The 19,877-nt window shown below is 36.8% G+C and overlaps 1 protein-coding gene across 2 annotated transcripts in view; it reads right to left on the minus strand.

Annotated features, from left to right (window-relative positions):
• LOC121730171 (obscurin-like) overlaps positions 1 to 19,733 on the minus strand; it is a 131,430-nt gene extending 111,697 nt beyond the window's left edge. Inside the window, exons 1-2 of one of the 2 annotated variants that reach the window (XM_042119096.1) lie at positions 19,578 to 19,733; positions 5,906 to 6,012 (exon numbers count right to left, since the gene is read on the minus strand). In XM_042119096.1, coding sequence (XP_041975030.1) covers positions 5,906 to 5,911 — 6 coding nt within the window. In that variant the 5' untranslated portion in view covers positions 5,912 to 6,012; positions 19,578 to 19,733. Of the gene's footprint in view, positions 1 to 5,905; positions 6,013 to 8,097; positions 8,209 to 19,577 lie in introns of those variants that run through there. The other variant, XM_042119095.1, reaches the window with a different exon arrangement.
• Positions 19,734 to 19,877: the final 144 nt, after the last annotated feature.

The following is a 19,877-nucleotide window of genomic DNA, read 5'->3' on the forward strand; positions in this document are numbered from 1 at the left end:
AAATGTCTTTCTCGAGTTAAGACTACGTAATAGTACCATCGAGAAAATTGATTCCTATGCAATTGACAGACCAACGTTATTTGGTCGAATATGTCAATTCAATGTTAATTGTGATCTGTCAGCTGGGTTTGACGTAACGCAACCAAACTACTTAGGTCCCCGATTTGCATAGGAATCAACTTCTCTGATAGTGCATTACGCACCTAGGGCAGGAAAATAAGAAATGTCAAACATGTGATCTGAGGCTTTCTTATTGCCCATGGTGCGTTTACTGTTTTTCTCATCGACGGAGGCGGAAAACGACAACATCGGTAAGCGGAGCGGGAAGAAAGTTGACATTTTCCGCCCGGAGGCGAGAAAAATCAATTACTATTAAAGAATTCTGTTTTTGGGTATGATTATTTATTTTTCGGTCTAATTTTTTACACATACAGATAATACGATATTTAACCGAGAAACCAATTCAGTTAAACAGTCTACATAAGAAGTTAAAATATCATATTCTGTTTACGACTTGGCATACGGCAAACGAATATAAGTTAGCACGGTATTTATCTCGACTTAACGAGCCGCTGCGCAAGTCTTAGTAAAAGCTTACGACCGCAATCAGAGATATATTTTTATGATTACTTTACTTTAAATTGATGTAGAATTAACAGAAAACCAAAACCCATTAAATTAAAATTAAGTTGTCAACTCCTCTGAGCGCGGCCGTCAGCGACCTAGAGAAACTGCAACGCGCCAGTTGGAGTATTTTAAGCCGATGTTTTTTTTTTAACTATTTTGTAATTGCAAAGGTCAATAGAATTATAATTAGCCATCTGGCTCATGGCCACCGGACACGCCAGTTCTCAGAAACCGCAGTTATATTCTGCAGTTACACTTATTATGAAACTGGAGTTTAATTTTAACTTTTAGCATGAACTTGGTACTTTATAAGTGAAGGGTAGAAGGTGCGTTCTTATTTTAGCCATGCTAAGGGGAAGTGCATGGCTGTATAATATTAGACACGGCACGCAAAATTTGCAATGCATTTTTTCATAAGCCCAGGTATTTATTTTAGAATTAAAAAAAATACGTTTATTGCGGACTATTACAGCCCATGGAGGTTAGTATTAACAATAATCTTATTCCTATGTTAGTAAAACAATACACAATGATTTTAATTTATCTATTTGCCGTATTTGCGCCACGGGTTATTATTTATAAAACCCTCTAATATAAAGTTTTTCCGCGTAAAGGGTAAGACGAAAAAACATTGTCTTTATATTATAGAATCCCATAAGTATTTTCAGCCAATAATTCTTCCAATGCACTTCTTGTAATTGATGCCAATTGTTACTCTCTACGTTTCAACTAAAACTAAATACTAAAAACTTTATTTTTAATTCGAGACAACCTTTTAAACTTGGCTCTTTTTATGAATTCAAATCCACTCTGTTGCTAATCAAAATAATAAAAAAAAGCAATTAAATCAGCAACGCCATAACTCAAAAATTAACTCGCTTACCACAATTTATAGATCGACGTCATCGTAAGAGCGATTTTCCTGCTGAAAAACGCGGACTTTCCCGAAAATCCCGGGAAGAGATCGTAAACGAGTGATTAATGTTAGCACGCCATCTTGTTTTATTCCACATCGTAAATGATAATTATATAAAGTGTCTGTTTATAACCTGACAAAACGGTTATTAATGCAATATCTTTTTACTTACACCCCTACAAGAATTATGTTTTGCGCGTAGGACGCAGTGCTTTTGGGGTAAATGTATTCGTACCCCGGACTTCACTTTAAGCAGGAAGAAGAGAACCATGGAGTTTTAACTAGGCTTAGTTTAGACTAAAGGTGCCGGTTGGCAGCCGACGACATGAAGCAACCGCAGCCGACGTGTCGTCGCGACACTACTGATTTGTAAACTATGTATATAGTTATTTCTATGAATTTAGAGCGTGACTCTTGACTCATGGGTCGTGGGTTCGATTCCCGCGTTGGAAACATGTTATTTCCAAGTTTGGTTAGCCTGATTGTCTGACAAGTAAGGTGATCCATTCGTCGGATGGGCCTGTAAAAAGTTGGTCCTGCGCCTTATCTCTCGCCAGTCGTGTCGGTCTTCCGTTCCACTGGGTTATGAGAGTAAAAGGAATAGAGAGCGCTCTTGTGTACTGCAGACACACTTGGGCACTATAAAATTACTCCTGCGTAACTGGCCTGGTTTTAATGAAACTGGCCACCGTCATCGAAACCGGTGTAGAAGTATGCGCATCTAGCGACACGAAGCTAGCAACACATTCATGGAAATACATAGAAATGACGTGTCGCGACGGCACGTCGTCTGCTGCAACTTCATGAAGTCCGCTTCCAACTTGTACCTTAAGGAGTTTCACACGTACCCCGGCCAATGTCCTCAATCTGCTGGGGCATTTTGCATAAACAACAGCCATTGTCAAAATCCAAGCGATAATAATTTATAATTCAGCTTGATTTTTTTATGACATAATACAGTTTTTTTTTCTAGAAAGACTGTTTGTCATGCATTTCAAGTGAGTAGTATTGAAAGTTCAAGACTTCGTCTTCTTCTGCATTTGCTGGAGGTTTCGGCTGAAGCTTGATAATGATCAAGTTTAAGGAATATGAGTGGTAGCCGCAAAGTATCTTTTCGGACCGACCTTGTATGCCCGGTCAGGCCGGAGTTGTCGTCATTTCAGATGTAAATGTTGCTGCGATCTAAGAAACTTTGATGGCACGATTCAAGATTGTGGGCTGTTTCATCCGCTAAAAGGTGTAATCTTTTTGTTACTCTTATCCATACTAATATTATAAATACGAAAGTGTGTCTGTTACTTGTTCACGCCCAAACCGCTGAACCGATTTAGCTGAAAGGTATAGAGATACTGAGTCCCGAGAAAGGACATATTATATTACTTTTTACCCCGGAAAAATGTACGGTTTCTACACGATGAACGAATATTGGCGCAATGGAGTTGCTGCCATCATCTAGTACATATCCATATCCATTATCCATACTAATATTATAAATGCAAAAGTGTGCCTGTCTGTCTATCTGTCTGTCTGTCTGTTACCTCTTCTCACCTAAACCACTGAACCTATTTTGATGAAATTTGGAATGGAGATACTTTAAGTCCCGGGAAAGGACATAGGATACTTTTTATCCCGGAAAAATGTACGGTTTCTACACGATGAACTAATATTGGCGCAATGGTGTTGCGGCCATCGTTTAGCGCGTTATAAAACATTAAAATCCCCATAAAACTGCCATAATATATCGACTGTTGAAACGTCGGATCTATGATCAAAGAATGTGTCACTTAGCGCATTGTTTTCTTTAAAAACAGATTCCTTAAAATACATACGAGGCGGAAACTACATTAATAAATATGATAATGTTTGTTTGTTTTGGAAATATGTGTTAGAATCACTTTAGCTGTTTAAATTAATAAGTATTATAATGTTTATTTTTTTGTTATTCTACAGATCCAGAGGGTTAAAAAACTGTTCTATTATGTCTTCAAAAATATTTAACAGGCTGATAAAATACTATAATTAAGTGCTTTTAGTACCTAGAAGAAAATTCCGCATGAACCGTACAAACGGAGATAAATAAACCGCGTACCTTTCATCTCAAAAATAGTCTAGTAAATTTGAAGCATATTCGATGAAAAAAAAACATTTACGCTTAATAACATTATCTAGTATAAATGTATGTTTGTTTGTATGAGCTACATTTAGTTATGTTGCATCGTTCAAATTGTAAAAGGACTACACGTAGCGCCATCTACACGAATTTCGACGAAGTTATACCAGATTCAAAAGCGACATCTCTGTGTCTTGTAATAAAACTTTCCAATAAAAATCCCTAATTAATCCGCCTTGGCCTCTGCCTCGTTTGGTTCGAATCTTGAGTAGAATTTGCGATGTTTCAGTTACGCCATCTCTGCGTAGAAAAGGAAACTTTCCAACTTTACTTGGGTTTGAATCTCAGTCGACAGCATTATAGCTAACGACGTAGCGCGGTTTTTCTGTACTAGATGGCGCTTTTAAGAATATACAAAATTACCCGTTCTAATTTGAGAAACAACTAAAAATAATTGCGGGAGATAGTAATTTGGCAATCAGAACATGGCAAAGATAATTTGAGATTATAAATGGCGCGTATGACTAACAAGTGTGTTATGTTGTGTGTGAACAACTAGATACCTATTGACACGCAGGTTTTGAATTTTCTAATGAATAGATCAGCGTAAACAGCCGACGTATACGACAATAGACGTGGGAGAGCCATGCTTCGGCACGAATGGGCCGGCTCCACCAGAGAAATACCACGTTCTCAGAGAAAACCGGCGTGAAACAGCGCTTGCGCTGTGTTTCGCCGAGTGAGTGAGTTTACCGGAGGCCCGATCCCCTACCCTATTCCCTTCCCTACCCTCCCCTATTCCCTTCCCTTCCCATCCCTACTCTCCCCTATTACCCTCTTCCCTCTTAAAAGGCCGGCAACGCACCTGCAGCTCTTCTGATGCTGCGAGTGTCCATGGGCGACGGAAGTTGCTTTCCATCAGGTGACCCGTTTGCTCGTTTGTCCCCTTATCTCATAAGAAAAAATAGCCACAGCCAAAAAACAAACACGAATACTAGTTTCAGAATTTTCTAGTTTGTAGACGGTATACTAGTGTATACTAATTATTAGCATGCAACACTGCGTAACCATGGAACCATTGCCCTACATCCCGTACATTCGGTGTGGATATAAAACCGTTTCTAGAGTAAATGCATGACGTCATATGCAGCTGCTGCAATACCATTTTGGCCCAATCGCATATAAGAGATGTTTTACGTTGAATTATATCTAATCTGATGGTTCCTGTTACAAACAGTAGCGGGCACCAGTATCACTGTTCGCTACCACATACCAATGCAAAACATGCCAAATATCTAGTAGCTGTATGTAAAAGTTTCAATCCAGTTTAAGGTTTGACTGTCTTTTAACCTAGTATCTCACGTCTGCTACTGTATCAATGCAAAGGGCCCACATTGGGCTATGAACGATGATGAACCATGATTCTGAAGCTGTCTATACTCTACAGAGTCTACAGCATCCACAATTATTATAGGTGTACCTCCCCCACAAGTCACAACACGTTCATTCTCTTTGTATTTGTCTACCATTATTTATGGGATAGACATAGAGCAGCAGTTAGCTTGAATAATTACCAACATGTAGCAAAATTAATGCAAAACTGGACCTTGATGGTCACATTAAAGACGTGATAATAAATCGAAATAATAATATGAACTGTGAACACAGTTATTGAAAATCTAAAAATATGTCTGTACAGTGTACAGTCAGCTACGTTAATTCATATCGATCTTCAAAATCTTACAGAGCCTCTCCACTTACAAACAGCAATTTGGCATTGCTGTTGACGCGTTCACTGCGGTCGACGGCAGTGTGCGATGAAAGCCGTTATCGCGTTATGGCCTATGGAGAGTGGAATACCAGACATTTGTAAGAGCTCTGAGGACTACAAAATTATAACCGTAATGTGAGGATTGAACACTGAAAAGAATGTTGTCGACAGATTTTTTATATTTTGTATTGATATAATTGTATTCCATCTTTAATAATAATTAATCTAAGGTTCATACACAGTTACAGTTCTTGCAATCCACGAGCGTGCGTAGCCTTTAATTGTAGTTGTAATTGTAAACATACATTTTCGTTAGTGTGCGTACCTCACGGAGCAGTCAGAAGCGAGCAAGCCATGTACTGGTGTATAGATATGGTCACTCACACAACAAAGGGCGCAGCGCGCTCGTATATTGCAAGAACTGTAATTTCTCTAGTCCTAGCCTGATCTACTAGTTCTAGTATAGTATTATGAAACTCACCTCCATGTTGTAGATGAGCGTGTACGCCCTCGCGCGTCGCTCGCTGAGCCGCCACCGCCCCCGCAGCAGCGCCGGCACCGCCACACGCGACAACCACTCCCCGAACTCTGTTCACATCAACCACCATTAACCACACAACCACCGCTAAACACACAACCCCCACGTTTGTGGCGAATAAGCAAGGGCATGGGCTGTTTGCATACTGCTTGAAAGCGATGGAGCAAGACGCATTGCATTATAATAATAACTCCCACACCGGTTTCGGTGACGGTGGCCGGTTTTATTGAAACCAGGCCAGTTACGCAGGAGTAATTTTATAGGGCCCAAGTGTGTGCGCAATACACAAGAGCACTCTCTATTCCTTTTACCCTACCCAGTGGGACGGAAGACCTGCACGACTGGCGAGAGATCAGGCGCAGGACCGACTTTTTACATGCCCATCCGACGCATGGATCATCTTACTTGTCAGACAATCAGGTGATCAGCCTGCATTGTTCTAACCAAACTTGGAAATAACATGTTTCCAACGCGGGAATCGAACCCACGACCTCCGAGTCAAGAGCCATGCTCTGAACCGCTGGACCACGCATTGCATTGATTGAAGGTTAAGGAGACAGGTATGTAACGTGTTTAGAAAGAGCGGGGGTGATTTAACGAAAGGTACGATGCACTTAGTGAGGAAAATGGGAGATTTTGAGTAATCTTCACAACAGTAAAATTGGTCAAAAGTATTACGTAACAATTCAAAGGATTAGAATTTTTTTAAGGTTTAAAAAAGTTTTGGCAAAGTTACTGCAAAATGTTAAGTTGCGTTACAAGGAGAGAGGGGTAGTTTAAAAAATAGCGTTACGTAATACTTAAAAACTACCAAAGACAGTAGACTTGTCAGCAGCTTTTTGCTGATCGCCTCATCGCACGGCAGTGTGCAAACAGCCTCAAATTGTGGATAAGCGAGAGCTTATATAAGCTATAAGGATGTTCAAAATATAAGCGTGGGACCACATTATGGATATAGTTGCAGTGTTATGAGTGTTGTGAGTATTGCAGTGTGTTAATATATATGCTATCTACATAATATTATCTACAAAGCATAATATTATCTACATTTCTACAATTATTCTGAGACTCTAAAAGCGTTACAATCAAAAAGAAACACATTCAATACGTAGTACTTATACCTCAGTGCATTTAATTCATATTTTTATACCTATGTTAGTTTCTTAATATGTTCTACTGTGTGTAAATGAAGCATGTCACACTTGAAAAAATTGTTCTGTTAAGTGCTCACGGAAAAGTAAAAAATTGTAACTACATTTTCTACATAAAACAACATTTACAACATCAATACTAAATGAACAATGATTTACTTGTGGTATAATATTATTTACATTGATGATAGTCTTTGTATAAAATGTAGAGTTTGCTACGAACATGAGACTGAGAGCGTAAAAATTGCTACAAGTTTTTCTTGATTATTGTTGGGTTTAAATAAATTATGATAAACCTTGGTAAAAGATGGCGAGACATTTAGAATTACGTAAATACAATTATTTACAGGATGTTTCAAATAAGGTATAGTAAGCCGCAAGGGGGTGACTCAGGGGGTTATTCTGAACAACTATTGGAAATTCGCGAAAAAAAAAATGCTTTTCCGTAGTAAAATTTCCGTGACCAGCAAAGTTTCTATGGAGAATCAAAAGTATCAGAATTTTCTTTATGCGAATTTCCAAAAGTCGTAGAACAAAAGTTATTCAGAATGACCCCCTGGCATTACTATACTTACCTTATTTGAAACGACCTATATATATGATTAATGATAGTCAGGATGCTGGAAAGAGATAAATTATATAAAAGAACTAACACTATTTATCTCTTTCAGTCACGCACGAATTTAGCGCCATCTCGTTTGCACAGTCGGCGTAAAGACCGAGCAATATACTAGTACATGTGCGCGAATGAAAGAGGCAAGTGGCAGGAGGCGGTGTTTTAAAAAAATTATTTTATCCAGCAACGGGTCTGATAGTCTTTTAGGAATTATTTGAATTCAGCAAAAAAATTAAGCAAATTTACAACCAATCAACAAAAACTTAATAACTCAAGGCTAGGAAAAATTTACAAAATGTGACATGACATGTTTTCTACATAATAATGTAATCATTGTTCATTTAGTTTTTATTCACAAACCAACTGACCTATGGCTTCTGGAGTCATGATCGTGTCTCGAGTCATTTTGTCCGGAGTTTCAGGTGTTGAGTGTACTATTATTTATATTCACCGTGTCAAAGCGATTTTTCACTGCGAGTGTTATATTTATTTCATGTGACGTATTCTATACACTTAATTTTTGTTATTATACTATTAAATAGTAAGGTATTTTTAACGATTATTAAACTGCAAAAAAAGTTATAATGAGTGTATTTCTGTGCTTCTGTCTGTACAGTATTTACCCAGAAATATTATTTAATTGTTTCATTACTTGATTTCTATTTTTTGTATGTGCTTTCTGTAACTTTTGTATGGTTTCCTAAATTAATGCTGTTTTTCCTAAAACGCATACTTTTCTATTCACATTTATCTTTTTTTTACGCAGAGAAATGCTGTGTCGCATTCAACGCAGGGGATGGGGACTCCCGCTGCAACCTGCAGATATGTGGGCCTCGCCGCGGCGAAGATGGTAGGTACGCCACGGCCCTACCAACTAAAACTCTGCGATGTTCCTTCTCTTGCTGCTGACGGATGCACGGGTCCCATAGAACATTACTCCACAGATTAAGGTGACGCCGCGTTACACAAAAAATCCGTGTTGGATATGTTTTAGATTGCTTGTTTTCTATGAGAAGCCGGCCCTGGCTGGAACAGCAAAAAATGGAAAGGGCGTAGCGACAAAATAGTTTTTCGTCACGTAATTTAAAAACCATAAATACATTTCATATAACCTATGGGCAAATTAAAGTGTATGCTTGAACCAATCTATGTACAAATGGAAGCTATAAAAGTTGACCAATCGTGTTATGCTATGGGTAATTCAAAGACAAAGACATGATGAATACTGACAATGAACTTTAATTTCTTAGCTTTAGTCATTGCTGAGAAAAATCGATATCGCTACAGCCAAATTATCAAGAGGTCGCCTTAATTTTTATCTAGTGATACTTTTGATTCTATCAAATTAATTATTTCAACTATTGTATGCAGCGTAGATCAGAAAATATCTACTACGTAGCTTCTGGCTAGGGCAGATTTTGTTTTGACTACCTTGGTCACAGATAATATAAATAAACATAACTTAGCTAGATATGAATGGGACTGAAATAGCTGATATATTGCTCTTATTAGTTATGACCGAAGGTGGACGCCAGAATATGCACGTGTGCTCATCACTCATCTTAATCATGTTTTCATTGACAAATGGTATTTCCAGATTTCCTTGTTTCTTGACGTTAGAAATTCTAAGATTTAAATTATAAATTGAAATAACTCGACTATTATAATTGAATATTATGCCAAGTCAACTTTGGTGCATTTCATAATGTAGTAAATAGCGCTTAGTTATCAACTACCAGTTAGAAAGTGAATACACCTACACAAATTACCTATCTAATACAAATGGCACTTAGAGTCGAAAACTTAGCTTCTTCGGTCTTAAGAGGTGGTGGAGGAGGATATACAAGGCGTAATAAAAATAAGTGATAATACTTTAGGGTGTGTATGTGTTCCTTACAGAGAGTTCACTGTGAAAGTAGCAGCGCTGAAAGACCAATTTTTTTTTTTACTTTTGTATGGGGAAAGTCGTGACGTTCGGGCGCTCGTCCATACAAAAGTGAAAAAAAAATCTGGTCTTTCAGCGCTGCTACTTTCACAGCGAACTCTCTATAAGGAACACATACACACCCTAAAGTATTATCACTTATTTTTGTTAGACACTGTATACAAACTCTTCAGAAAGCTATTGAGTCACATATTTTCATGTAGTTCCGTTACATGTGGTATGTGTCTCAATATTTTGATTATTATTTATAGGATGCCGTTAAACAGAAATAGATTGAAGTGTAAATTAAAGTTATTATTTGCTGAAACTCTCATAATATTCAAAGTTATTACGGTATTAGCACAAAAAACGAAACATCTGTTCAACAGTTGTTTTGAGACCATTTTGTACTGAAGTTTTCTCTAATCAACTGTTCAATAGGTGGTTAAATATTTTGTAGTAAAACCGTAATACTTTTGGATTCTAGTTTAAGTTCGAACTTGTCAGCAGTCCCTTTTCAGCAGTCAAGCCTTTAGTGAACCTAACTACTAGCAGGTATTTAGTGCATTATAACAACATTCATAATATGTCGTAAAGTCGAGGTCGCTTCAGATATCTGTATTCTGTTAATAGCTCGCCTGACACACGCCAAAATATCTCACGGTTTGTGCACCCCGTTTAAAATACTACCATTGACTGGTGGAGGTCAAGTATACTCGACGATAACAATCTTAATGTAGATTAAAGTTTTAGAGCAATGTTATTCAATCTGAGGGTCGCGACCCCCTAGAGGGTCGCATAGTTTCTGTAGGGATCGCCAGAGTTCGAGGGAACTATTTCAGTGGACAAAATCTAAAAATCTGCCAAGTGCGAGTCAGACTCGCGCACGAAGGATTACGCGCCGTACCGTTATAGACGAAAAATAGGCCAAAAATTCTCTTTTTGTATGGGAGCCGCCCTTAATTTTTTATTTTATAATACTATTTATTAAATACTATTATTAATTATTAAAAAAGACATATAACTTAGGCTTTTATGAAAATTTCAAGTGCTTAGCTGTTGCCATTATTAAATACAAGCAAAAAAGGCCAAAAAAATAACGTTTATTGTATGGGAGCCCCCCTTAAATATTTATTTTATTTTTAGTATTTGTTGTTATAGCGGCAACATAAATATACAAACTGTGAAAATTTCAGAAGTCTAGCTATAGCGGTTATTGAGTTACAGCCTGGAGACAGACAGACAGACGGACAGACATCGAAGTCTTAGTAATAGGGTCCCGTTTTTACCCTTTGGGTACGGAACCCTAAAAATTGATATATTAAGTAGGAGAATTTTAACAAAAGGATAATATTATTATCATAAGCATCCAAACAACTCTATCATTATATGGATCTATCTATTATTATTTGTAATAAAAGCTTCGATCGTATTGAATTGGCATAGACGTAGTGTACCTCCGGGAAGGATGCAAATCTAAGGTGCCACATAGCTGTGTAACAATTTCCGAACTTTCCAATAATAATTTCACTGTCTTTCTGTTCATAACAGTAATCTGCTGATTAGTTTCTGTTCATAACAGTAAATTAATCATTATTAATACCCACAAATAGTGTCAAGGCCGAGCGCGAACATTCCGCGAATGACATCCTGATTCCTGACACATATTATCATTAGAATTAGTTAAGAATGTTTAGTAAGGAATTTTATATCCCAACAAAAATATTTTCATGTGTAAAATGAAGTCAAGACTCGTCCTGTCAAACTGTTACTTACATCATAATATTTTAAATATAATATTATTATATTAATGAATATTATGCTGTAGGTTTATGGTAGAAATTCATATTTTAAGGCTTTCAATTACTATTATATTACCCATATAAAGTTTTACTTCGTGAAATACTTACATAATTTATAATGGAGAATCTTATAATTTTGATTATTTGCAGTCCACATTCTCTGTCAAAAATAAAGAATATTAGTGAAAGAATTACTTGGATAGGTACGTTAATTAGTTTCCGATTTATAAGCAAAACAAGTTGAACTGTACGACGCGGGCGCCCGGTAACGGTGTTACGTTATAGCACAATACCGCCGCGCGGGCCCCATACAATAAACGTGATTTTTTGCTCTATCTCAATAACGGCAACAGATAGGCAGTTGAAATTTTAATTATATGTGTACTTTAATAATTAATAATAATATTATAATAAAATAAAAAATTAAGGGGGGCTCCCATACAAAAATCACAATTTTTGGCCTATTTTGCTCTATAACGGTATGTGTATTCATGAGCGAGTCCGATTAGTAAAAAAATACAAATAAATAATCGGCCAAGTGCGAGCTGGACTCGCGCACGAAGAGTTCCGTACCACCACAATGATTTTTGTATGGGAGGCCCCCTTAAATTTTTATTTTATATTAATATTATTATTAAATATTAAAGTACACATAATATAATTAAGGCCTTGGTGAAAATTCCAAGTGCCTACCTGTTGCCGTTATTGATAAAGAGCAAAAAAAGCTAAAAAATCGCGTTTTATTTATTGATTGAAGAATGTTACCTAATTTTGATTAAGGCCTAAGGCCTCAATTTGTTATTCCGCGACTTCCGGTTTACCTAGTTCCAATATAATAACGAAGTTTTAAAAAATATGAAGTATAAAGCACAATATTTAAAATACCTTAAACCATAAACATTTTAATAAAACTTAATACTTTGGCTGTAATTAATTTACAAACTCACCTCTCATAAAAATCTATTTCATCGAAATATAAGTATTAACTAGGATAATTATACATTTTATTTGAATAAATTGTTAGTAAATCTATATTAAAAATTCTTTAACCGAACAATTTTGTTTCTTAATGTTTATTTCCAAAGATATTAAAAAAAAACATGAAAAATGGAGAAAATCCGTTTGAGTGACTTCAGTTTTATGCTAAGCTAAAATGAATCTTATTGCGATGCATATACGCTTGGTCTTTGGTTGTTTACAAAGTTATAGTTTTGGATTGAGATTAATCCCCGCCTTAAGTATTAGCATTCCATATTCTCTGTCAAAAATAAAAAAATACTAGTGAAAGAATTACTTCGATATACGCAATGATATATTATATAAGTAGAATATCATTGGATATACGTCTATTAGTTTCCGATTTATAAGCAAAACAAGTAGTTGTAACCTTACGACGCGGTCGCCTGGTTAGTGGTTACCGTGTCACTTCACACTACTATAATATTATTACACTATTATACGTGTACTTTAATATTTAATAACTACTATATGTATGACACTATTTATATGTGTACTTTAATATTTACTTAATAATAATATTAAAATAAAATAAAAAATTTAAGGGGGCCTCCCATACAAAAATCACTGTAGCGGTACGGAACTCTTCGTGCGCCAGTCCGACTCGCACTTGGCCGATTATTTATTTGTATTTTTTTACTAATCGGACTCGCTCATGAATACACATACCGTTATTTTTTTTATGAAATAAGGGGGCAAACGAGCAAACGGGTCACCTGATGGAAAGCAACTTCCGTCGCCCATGGACACTCGCACCGCTAACAGCGCGACGTCACAAGCGGTCGCGGGACTGTTAGCGGGAATCAATATTTTTCGAAACTTTGAATGCCTATAAAATCATAACTACTAGGTATTTTTGACTGCAACAAAAACTAGTGTATTTGTATACATACAGGCTTTACTGTGACAAAATTTCAAGCAGTTTGGCATACCTAGTAATATTCTCCATTCCTTGCCATTACCGAGTAAGTACTGACTGCATGAGTAAAAATAATATAAATAAAGACATAAATAATATCTATGGACGCTTCACACCACGTCAGTCTGGCCCCGTGCTAAGTACCTGAAGGACTTGTGTTATATAAATTTGTATAGAATATACGTAACTGGGCCCGTACCACGAAACCGTTTTGAGACCCAAACAATCGTACGAGAATGCTGCATCCTACTCTAACAAACGGGAAATTACGTTGTTAGAGCAGGACGCGGCATTCTCAGCCGATTGTTTGAGTCTCAAAACGGTTTCGTAGTACGCCTACTGTTTCGTAGAAAATTCGTAGTAGTTAGTTTTGTTACACCAAAGCTAAGTGATAATACGGGTGTGTCTACAATGTAGTGCGCTGTACGACTGTCTAGTCTTAATACATTGTAGATGTGTGATATAAAACATATTGCTTAACTCATATAAATTTATTATTAGACCAGAGTTTCGTAACATTTTTAGGCAATGGATTATAAAAATCGATTCATGTGTCGTTCCTTAAGAAATTTAATGAAGTACACATAATATTATAATATTGTGTATTTACTATTTATAATATAGCTCCTTTCGCTACTTAGTTTAGTAATAAAAAATCTAAAGTGTAACAAAACATATTGTTACATAGTACATACAGCAGACCATACAATCTTTTTGATTTTAGAAGTCAAAAGAAATACCAAACGTTCTACGCCAAAATGACATGACTAGAGGGCGCGGGCCCTGAGATGGCGTGCCCCCCGATTGGGAACTCCCGATCCACTTGAAGCACGGTAAAGATATACATTTTCAACTGTCTTGAAGCATGGAATGCTTTTTATTAAGAAAATTAATTACGTAGGTATATGAAATGTTTTTAATCTCCGTTGTCATGTATTATGCGAAGTAATGCTCAACATAATTTTTTATCGTCGTACAAATGATCCTAAATATTTCGGTCAAGGCGAACATTAAATGCTTCGTAATCAGAAAATATGTGTATCAAACCTTAGAAGTTTCTAGAATGCTTTGAGAAAAGCCACGGTTCTTTTGAGGGCTGATGATCCTAAGCTGTACATACTAATATTATAAATGCGAAAGTGTGACTGTCTGTTCTGCCATCTGTCTGTCTGTCTGTCTGTCTGTCTGTCTGTTACCTCTTCACGCCCAAACCGCTGAACCAATTTTGCTGAAATTTGGCCTGGAGATGCTTTGAGTCCCGGGAAAGGACATAGGATACTTTTTGTCCCGGAAAAATGTACTGTTCCCGCGCGATAAACGAATTTTGGCGCAACGGAGTTGCGGGCGTCATCTAGTAAAATATATAAGTACCTATATCTAATAATAATAATATCTATGGACGCTTCACACCACGTCAGTCTGGCCCCGTGCTAAGTACCTAAAGGACTTGTGTTACAGGTACCAGACAACGGAAATATAATACTTTTATACTATATACATATATTTAAGATTTTTATTATATCATATACACATATTTAATATACATCCAGACCCGGGAACATTGAAAACTTTTTGTTCCGTCGGCGGGATTCGAACCCGCGACCCCCGGCTTGATCTACCAACGCGCTCACCACTGAGCCACAGAGGTCGTCATATCTCTCACTGTGCTCCCTACAAGTCTCCATAACAAAAGTCAAATCCAAAAGTAAACTTTTTGCCATTGACAGATAGAACTTACCTACTGTATTTTTTAAACGACTGCAAAATAAGACCAGAGACTATGACTATATGACACTGCACTAAGCACTTTGCAATATTCGCCATCTCGATATTGGCCGGTGATAAGCCAAAACAAGCGATGACGAATATGTAGAGACTCATATTTTTCCATGATTGCTCATGATCGACTTTAAAGATTGGTAATACATATCGAAATGGTGGTAAAAATGTAAAGTCGGCCCTTTAAACAAACACATTATAGCAAGGCAATTTATGATTTACCATCTACCCAACTAGCACATTAGTGATAAAAACAGCCAATTATTATGATAAAATCTTTAAGCTGTACTATGACGCTTTAGGGATTCTGGAAGCAGTTTTTAGTTCTAGTAATGCATTTCTTTATGGCTGAAAATACCACTAAGGGGTAGCGAAACCTGAACCACTCTAGGTTGGATACGACTTTGTTGCAAACCATTTGCAGTTTATTAGCTTTGACATTGGATAGTGGTGTATATTATTCAATTAATTTCTCCCACATTGTTAGTATTGGCTTGCCTCTCGGTGCCGAAGCCAAGCGACGACATTTTGATAGCCGATGAAAGATCGGATTAATTAAAGAAACGCACTTGCACGACACACTCTAGTTAAAATGCAATCATTAACATTATATTACACGAGCTTTTGCCCGCGGCTTCGCTCGCGTTAAGAAGTATTATTATATACAAACTTTCATCCCCTATTTTAACCCCTTGGAGGTAGAATTGATCAAAATCCTTTCTTAGCGGATGCCTACGTCATATCATCTACCTGCATGCCAAATTTCAGCTCGATCGGTCCAGTGGTTTGGGCTGTGCGTTGATAGATCACCATGTCAGTCAGTCACCTTTGAGTTTTATATATATAGACTTGTTTAACTGAAGGTTTGGTACAAGATATGAATTAAAATCAATGATTTGTAAATTGATAGTATATTTTCACTGTTGATAAAATATGAAATAGCCTCTACAATCCACATAACAAAAAATAAAGGCTAATAAACATATTTGCTTTATATTTGCTGTTTCTCATTTTTTCAAATCAGTATTCTGTCAACTGCTAACCGAACATTCACATCTCCACTCTGTTGCTGACACGCTGGCAACCCCTAAAATATTTCTGTTCTTCTTTTGGTGTATGCAGGGGGCATAAGAAGAAGAACAAAAAATGATATAGCAAGCTACAAAATATAAAAAATTGGCTGCCAAAAGAACTCATAACTCATATAATATTGAGGCACAATGATATGCTAAGCTTGTAAAAAAAATGATTTAATGTTTATTATTACTACTGGGTTTCCTTTATATTATGTAACTAAAACACTAACAACAGACTAACATTCAAAGGCAGATACATCTGAATGGGCCGAAAATAGCCGCGGCTAATATCCGTTTTATGTATGTTAACCGCGGTGAATAAAACATGCGATACGTGATTTGTCTTGCGGATTATTTATTTACTCACTGAAACACGTGTAGGATTGAGTTTTGAAGAAAACTCTGTTACATGAAGTATCGCACAAGTTCTGTAGGCTTTTACTAATGGTAAAAATGTATTCTAACTTAAGAGCTCACCTGACTCTAAAAATCAAACATCGTCCTTCTCTCTTCACACTCACGCCCGTCTTTCATATGCCAGGTGAAAAAAGGACGGCGCGGAATCATCGCCGAGTTAGTTTTACTTGAATAAAAGACGAACTATAATGATTATGAAAAAAGTGTTTTGAGCAAATTTAGGTTTTATCAATACCTTTTTAGATATTAAAAAATATTAAAGAAAAGACAGCAAACTTCGACGATCCAAGCAAAAATGTGTCTAAAACAAGGTTTTTTGTAAAAAAGAAACTATCGAGCATTTTTTGAGTAATCGTGTTTTCGTCTTGAGCATTTAATATTTATGAACTGAAGTTACTTGTGTCAAAAAATCAGTTTTCTAGACCTTACAGATTTTGAGATCTAGGTTAAAGTATGTAGTCAAGTTAGGGTCATATGGGCTCTTAATCATCCTTTCCCGGGAGTGACCTGTAACATCTCTAGCAAAAAGCTGTAAGGTAAATGCTAGATCCTAATCTACAAGCTCTGCAGAATTTTGTTATAAAAAGCCTACCTATTTACTATCTAGCCTTTTAAATTTTTTAATGAAAAATTAAAATACCCTAGCTACGACCCCTTTTGCCATAAACTAGCGGTTCTCAAACTATTTTGGAGTATCGCTCGTGGAACCCCTACAAGGCATTTGGCCCCCAGGGCTCCATGGATCACACTTTGAGAATAGCTGCTATAAGCACCTAAATAACCAAATAACCACATGCTTGCTTTGCATCAGTATAGTAATTCCACAGTGCACATAATGTTAATCAGATAATGGCGCCCCGGTGCCAACATTCCTTGTGTTTGGCAGTGCAACATGTCCGAGGGATTTTACCAAGCGATTACATGACATGCTTGAAAGTACAATGGTTTGTCAACAGATGTTTCTTAAACCTTAATTTTTTTAATGTTTTAACAGTAAATTAGTATAGTCGTTTTGTCTATGTGATAATGAGTTTTAAGTGAACAAAAGTCTCTTATGAAAATTTTTGGATAGACTTGGAAGTATAGATTTTTTCAATCTGTCGGTCCCGACCCCCCATGGGTTACACGCAAACCTTTGTTGCTCGGCAAAAGTCAAAATAACTTTTTCAGTAAAAGAACAATACATAATATTAAGATTGAGATATTAAGTAGAAGAATAACAACAGGATATTATTTTTATAAACATACAATATACATGAATACAAAGCAGAGGGTGGGGCCTGGGGGGTCGCGAAAAGTTTTTTCATACCACATGATAAAATTTTTTGAAAAACACTGGTATAGAATATAGAGCAGTTTCTCTTACACGCGCGCGTTTGAGAATTTTCAGTAGAAGGAATAAAGAGTGAGCACTGTTGAAATAGATTAATGTTCTACAAAACCTTCAAAGGTGTGCATTATCAGGACGAGCGAAGCGAGCCCTAGTTTATCCCACAATGTTTACATTTTGTAATACACTTTACGGAAAAACTATCACACCCATTGATTTGTGCTTTAACATAGTAATATTTATATGAAGATGTGTTATCATCACTCAGTCAAGGTTTTTATATGTAGATGTGTTATCACCAGTCAGTCAAGGTGTGACGGTGCGAACCCTCACAGAGTTCGGCTTTTAGCTAGTTTTCTAGGTTTTTACTTCTGGACCATGATCGTGTTTCAAGTTCCAGTTGAAGACAGTACAAATCACTAGGCGAGTCACAAAACTTCGCATAAAATTTTGTCCCCAGCCGCTAGATGGATCATAGAATTTTTGATGATGATGAAATCTCTGCACTACGTGACCTTCAAACGAGCTTTACTAATAGAAAACACTCTTTTCATTTGCAAATGTCAACGCACTAAATCCGCGTTCCGCGCATGTCATAAAACGTAATTTCGACTCTACACCATTAAGTTACGGTTGGATTTCCATCGTCAGCTCGGCACATTTTTCGTGAGTTTAAGTGGTGATAGAAGTTTTAATCGTTTCTCCGTATAGTTAGGTTCATTATCGATTGGAGCCGTAGAAAGTGCGGCTAAATATACCGCAGACGTTGGCACATCTGCAGATTGATTACTGATTAATCTCAGATCTAACTCACGATATAAACTTAACTATATTGTCGCTACTATCCCAGTCAAAATATAAGCCTTTGAAAGATGGCCTTTTCTTTGTTTTCATCATATTTTTATTAATTCCTAAATATTTAATTCTAGGTTAAAAATTCGCGTTTGTCAAAGTTAAAAGTTCGTACCCTAAGAGTCAGACTCCTTATAGGGGTCATTATTGAATTCCTTCCAAAAAGATCCCTACGTCAATATTAGTTCACATGAACAAGGCATAGATAACTAGCAAAAGTACCTTATAGATTTAATTGTATTTCCTCAAGTTACTAAGAAATACTAGATTCATATCATTTTCTTTTAGAAGATAATATAACATCCGTAGAGTCAGTCATGTTTAAAATAATGCGTTGTAAACATAACATCTCTTGAGGCAATCCATTTTCAGCACAGAAAAGCACTCACAAAAATACGTTTAAGTCTAAAAATCTACTATTACTTTTAAAAACTTTCAATAACATGAACCAAATAACTATGTATTTTAATCGTTACTCAAATATTAAGGTGCTTTGTTTTAATGTTTTGTTTGCATTTGTATTGGTTATATTTTGTGTTTACTCTATCTTACAAAGTTTTACACTGTACATAATACTATATGTTTACACAGGACACTCGTAGTGCTAAAATGGTCGAGTGTGGAATGACACTAATAGGTCCAATGACGTTAGGGGTCCGATGACGACACTGGGGGGGTCAAATGACCGGATGGGTACACTGATAGGAACCGAGTTGGGGGTCCGTTCATTACCGGTAGGCGACGCACAACACTGGGGGGTCCAACACTACACTTTGAGAACCTATGACCGATGGAGGTCCGACCGATATCGCGGGGTTAGGGGTTCGATCCCGGTTGCGACACGGGTGTATTTCTGTCGCGAGCGTGCGGCGCCCGGCACTACGACGCTGTGACTGCGCGACTTATATTTACCGTGCATGCTTCGACACGATTCTACGGTCTCATGGAAAACCAGCGTAATAAATACAATACAATGCTTGTTTTTTGTAAAAAAAATTTACCTTGTATCTGTGTAATATATTGTGTATTTAA

Source organism: Aricia agestis, chromosome 9 (assembly GCF_905147365.1).
Source record: "Aricia agestis chromosome 9, ilAriAges1.1, whole genome shotgun sequence".
Classification (NCBI taxonomy): domain Eukaryota; kingdom Metazoa; phylum Arthropoda; class Insecta; order Lepidoptera; family Lycaenidae; genus Aricia; species Aricia agestis.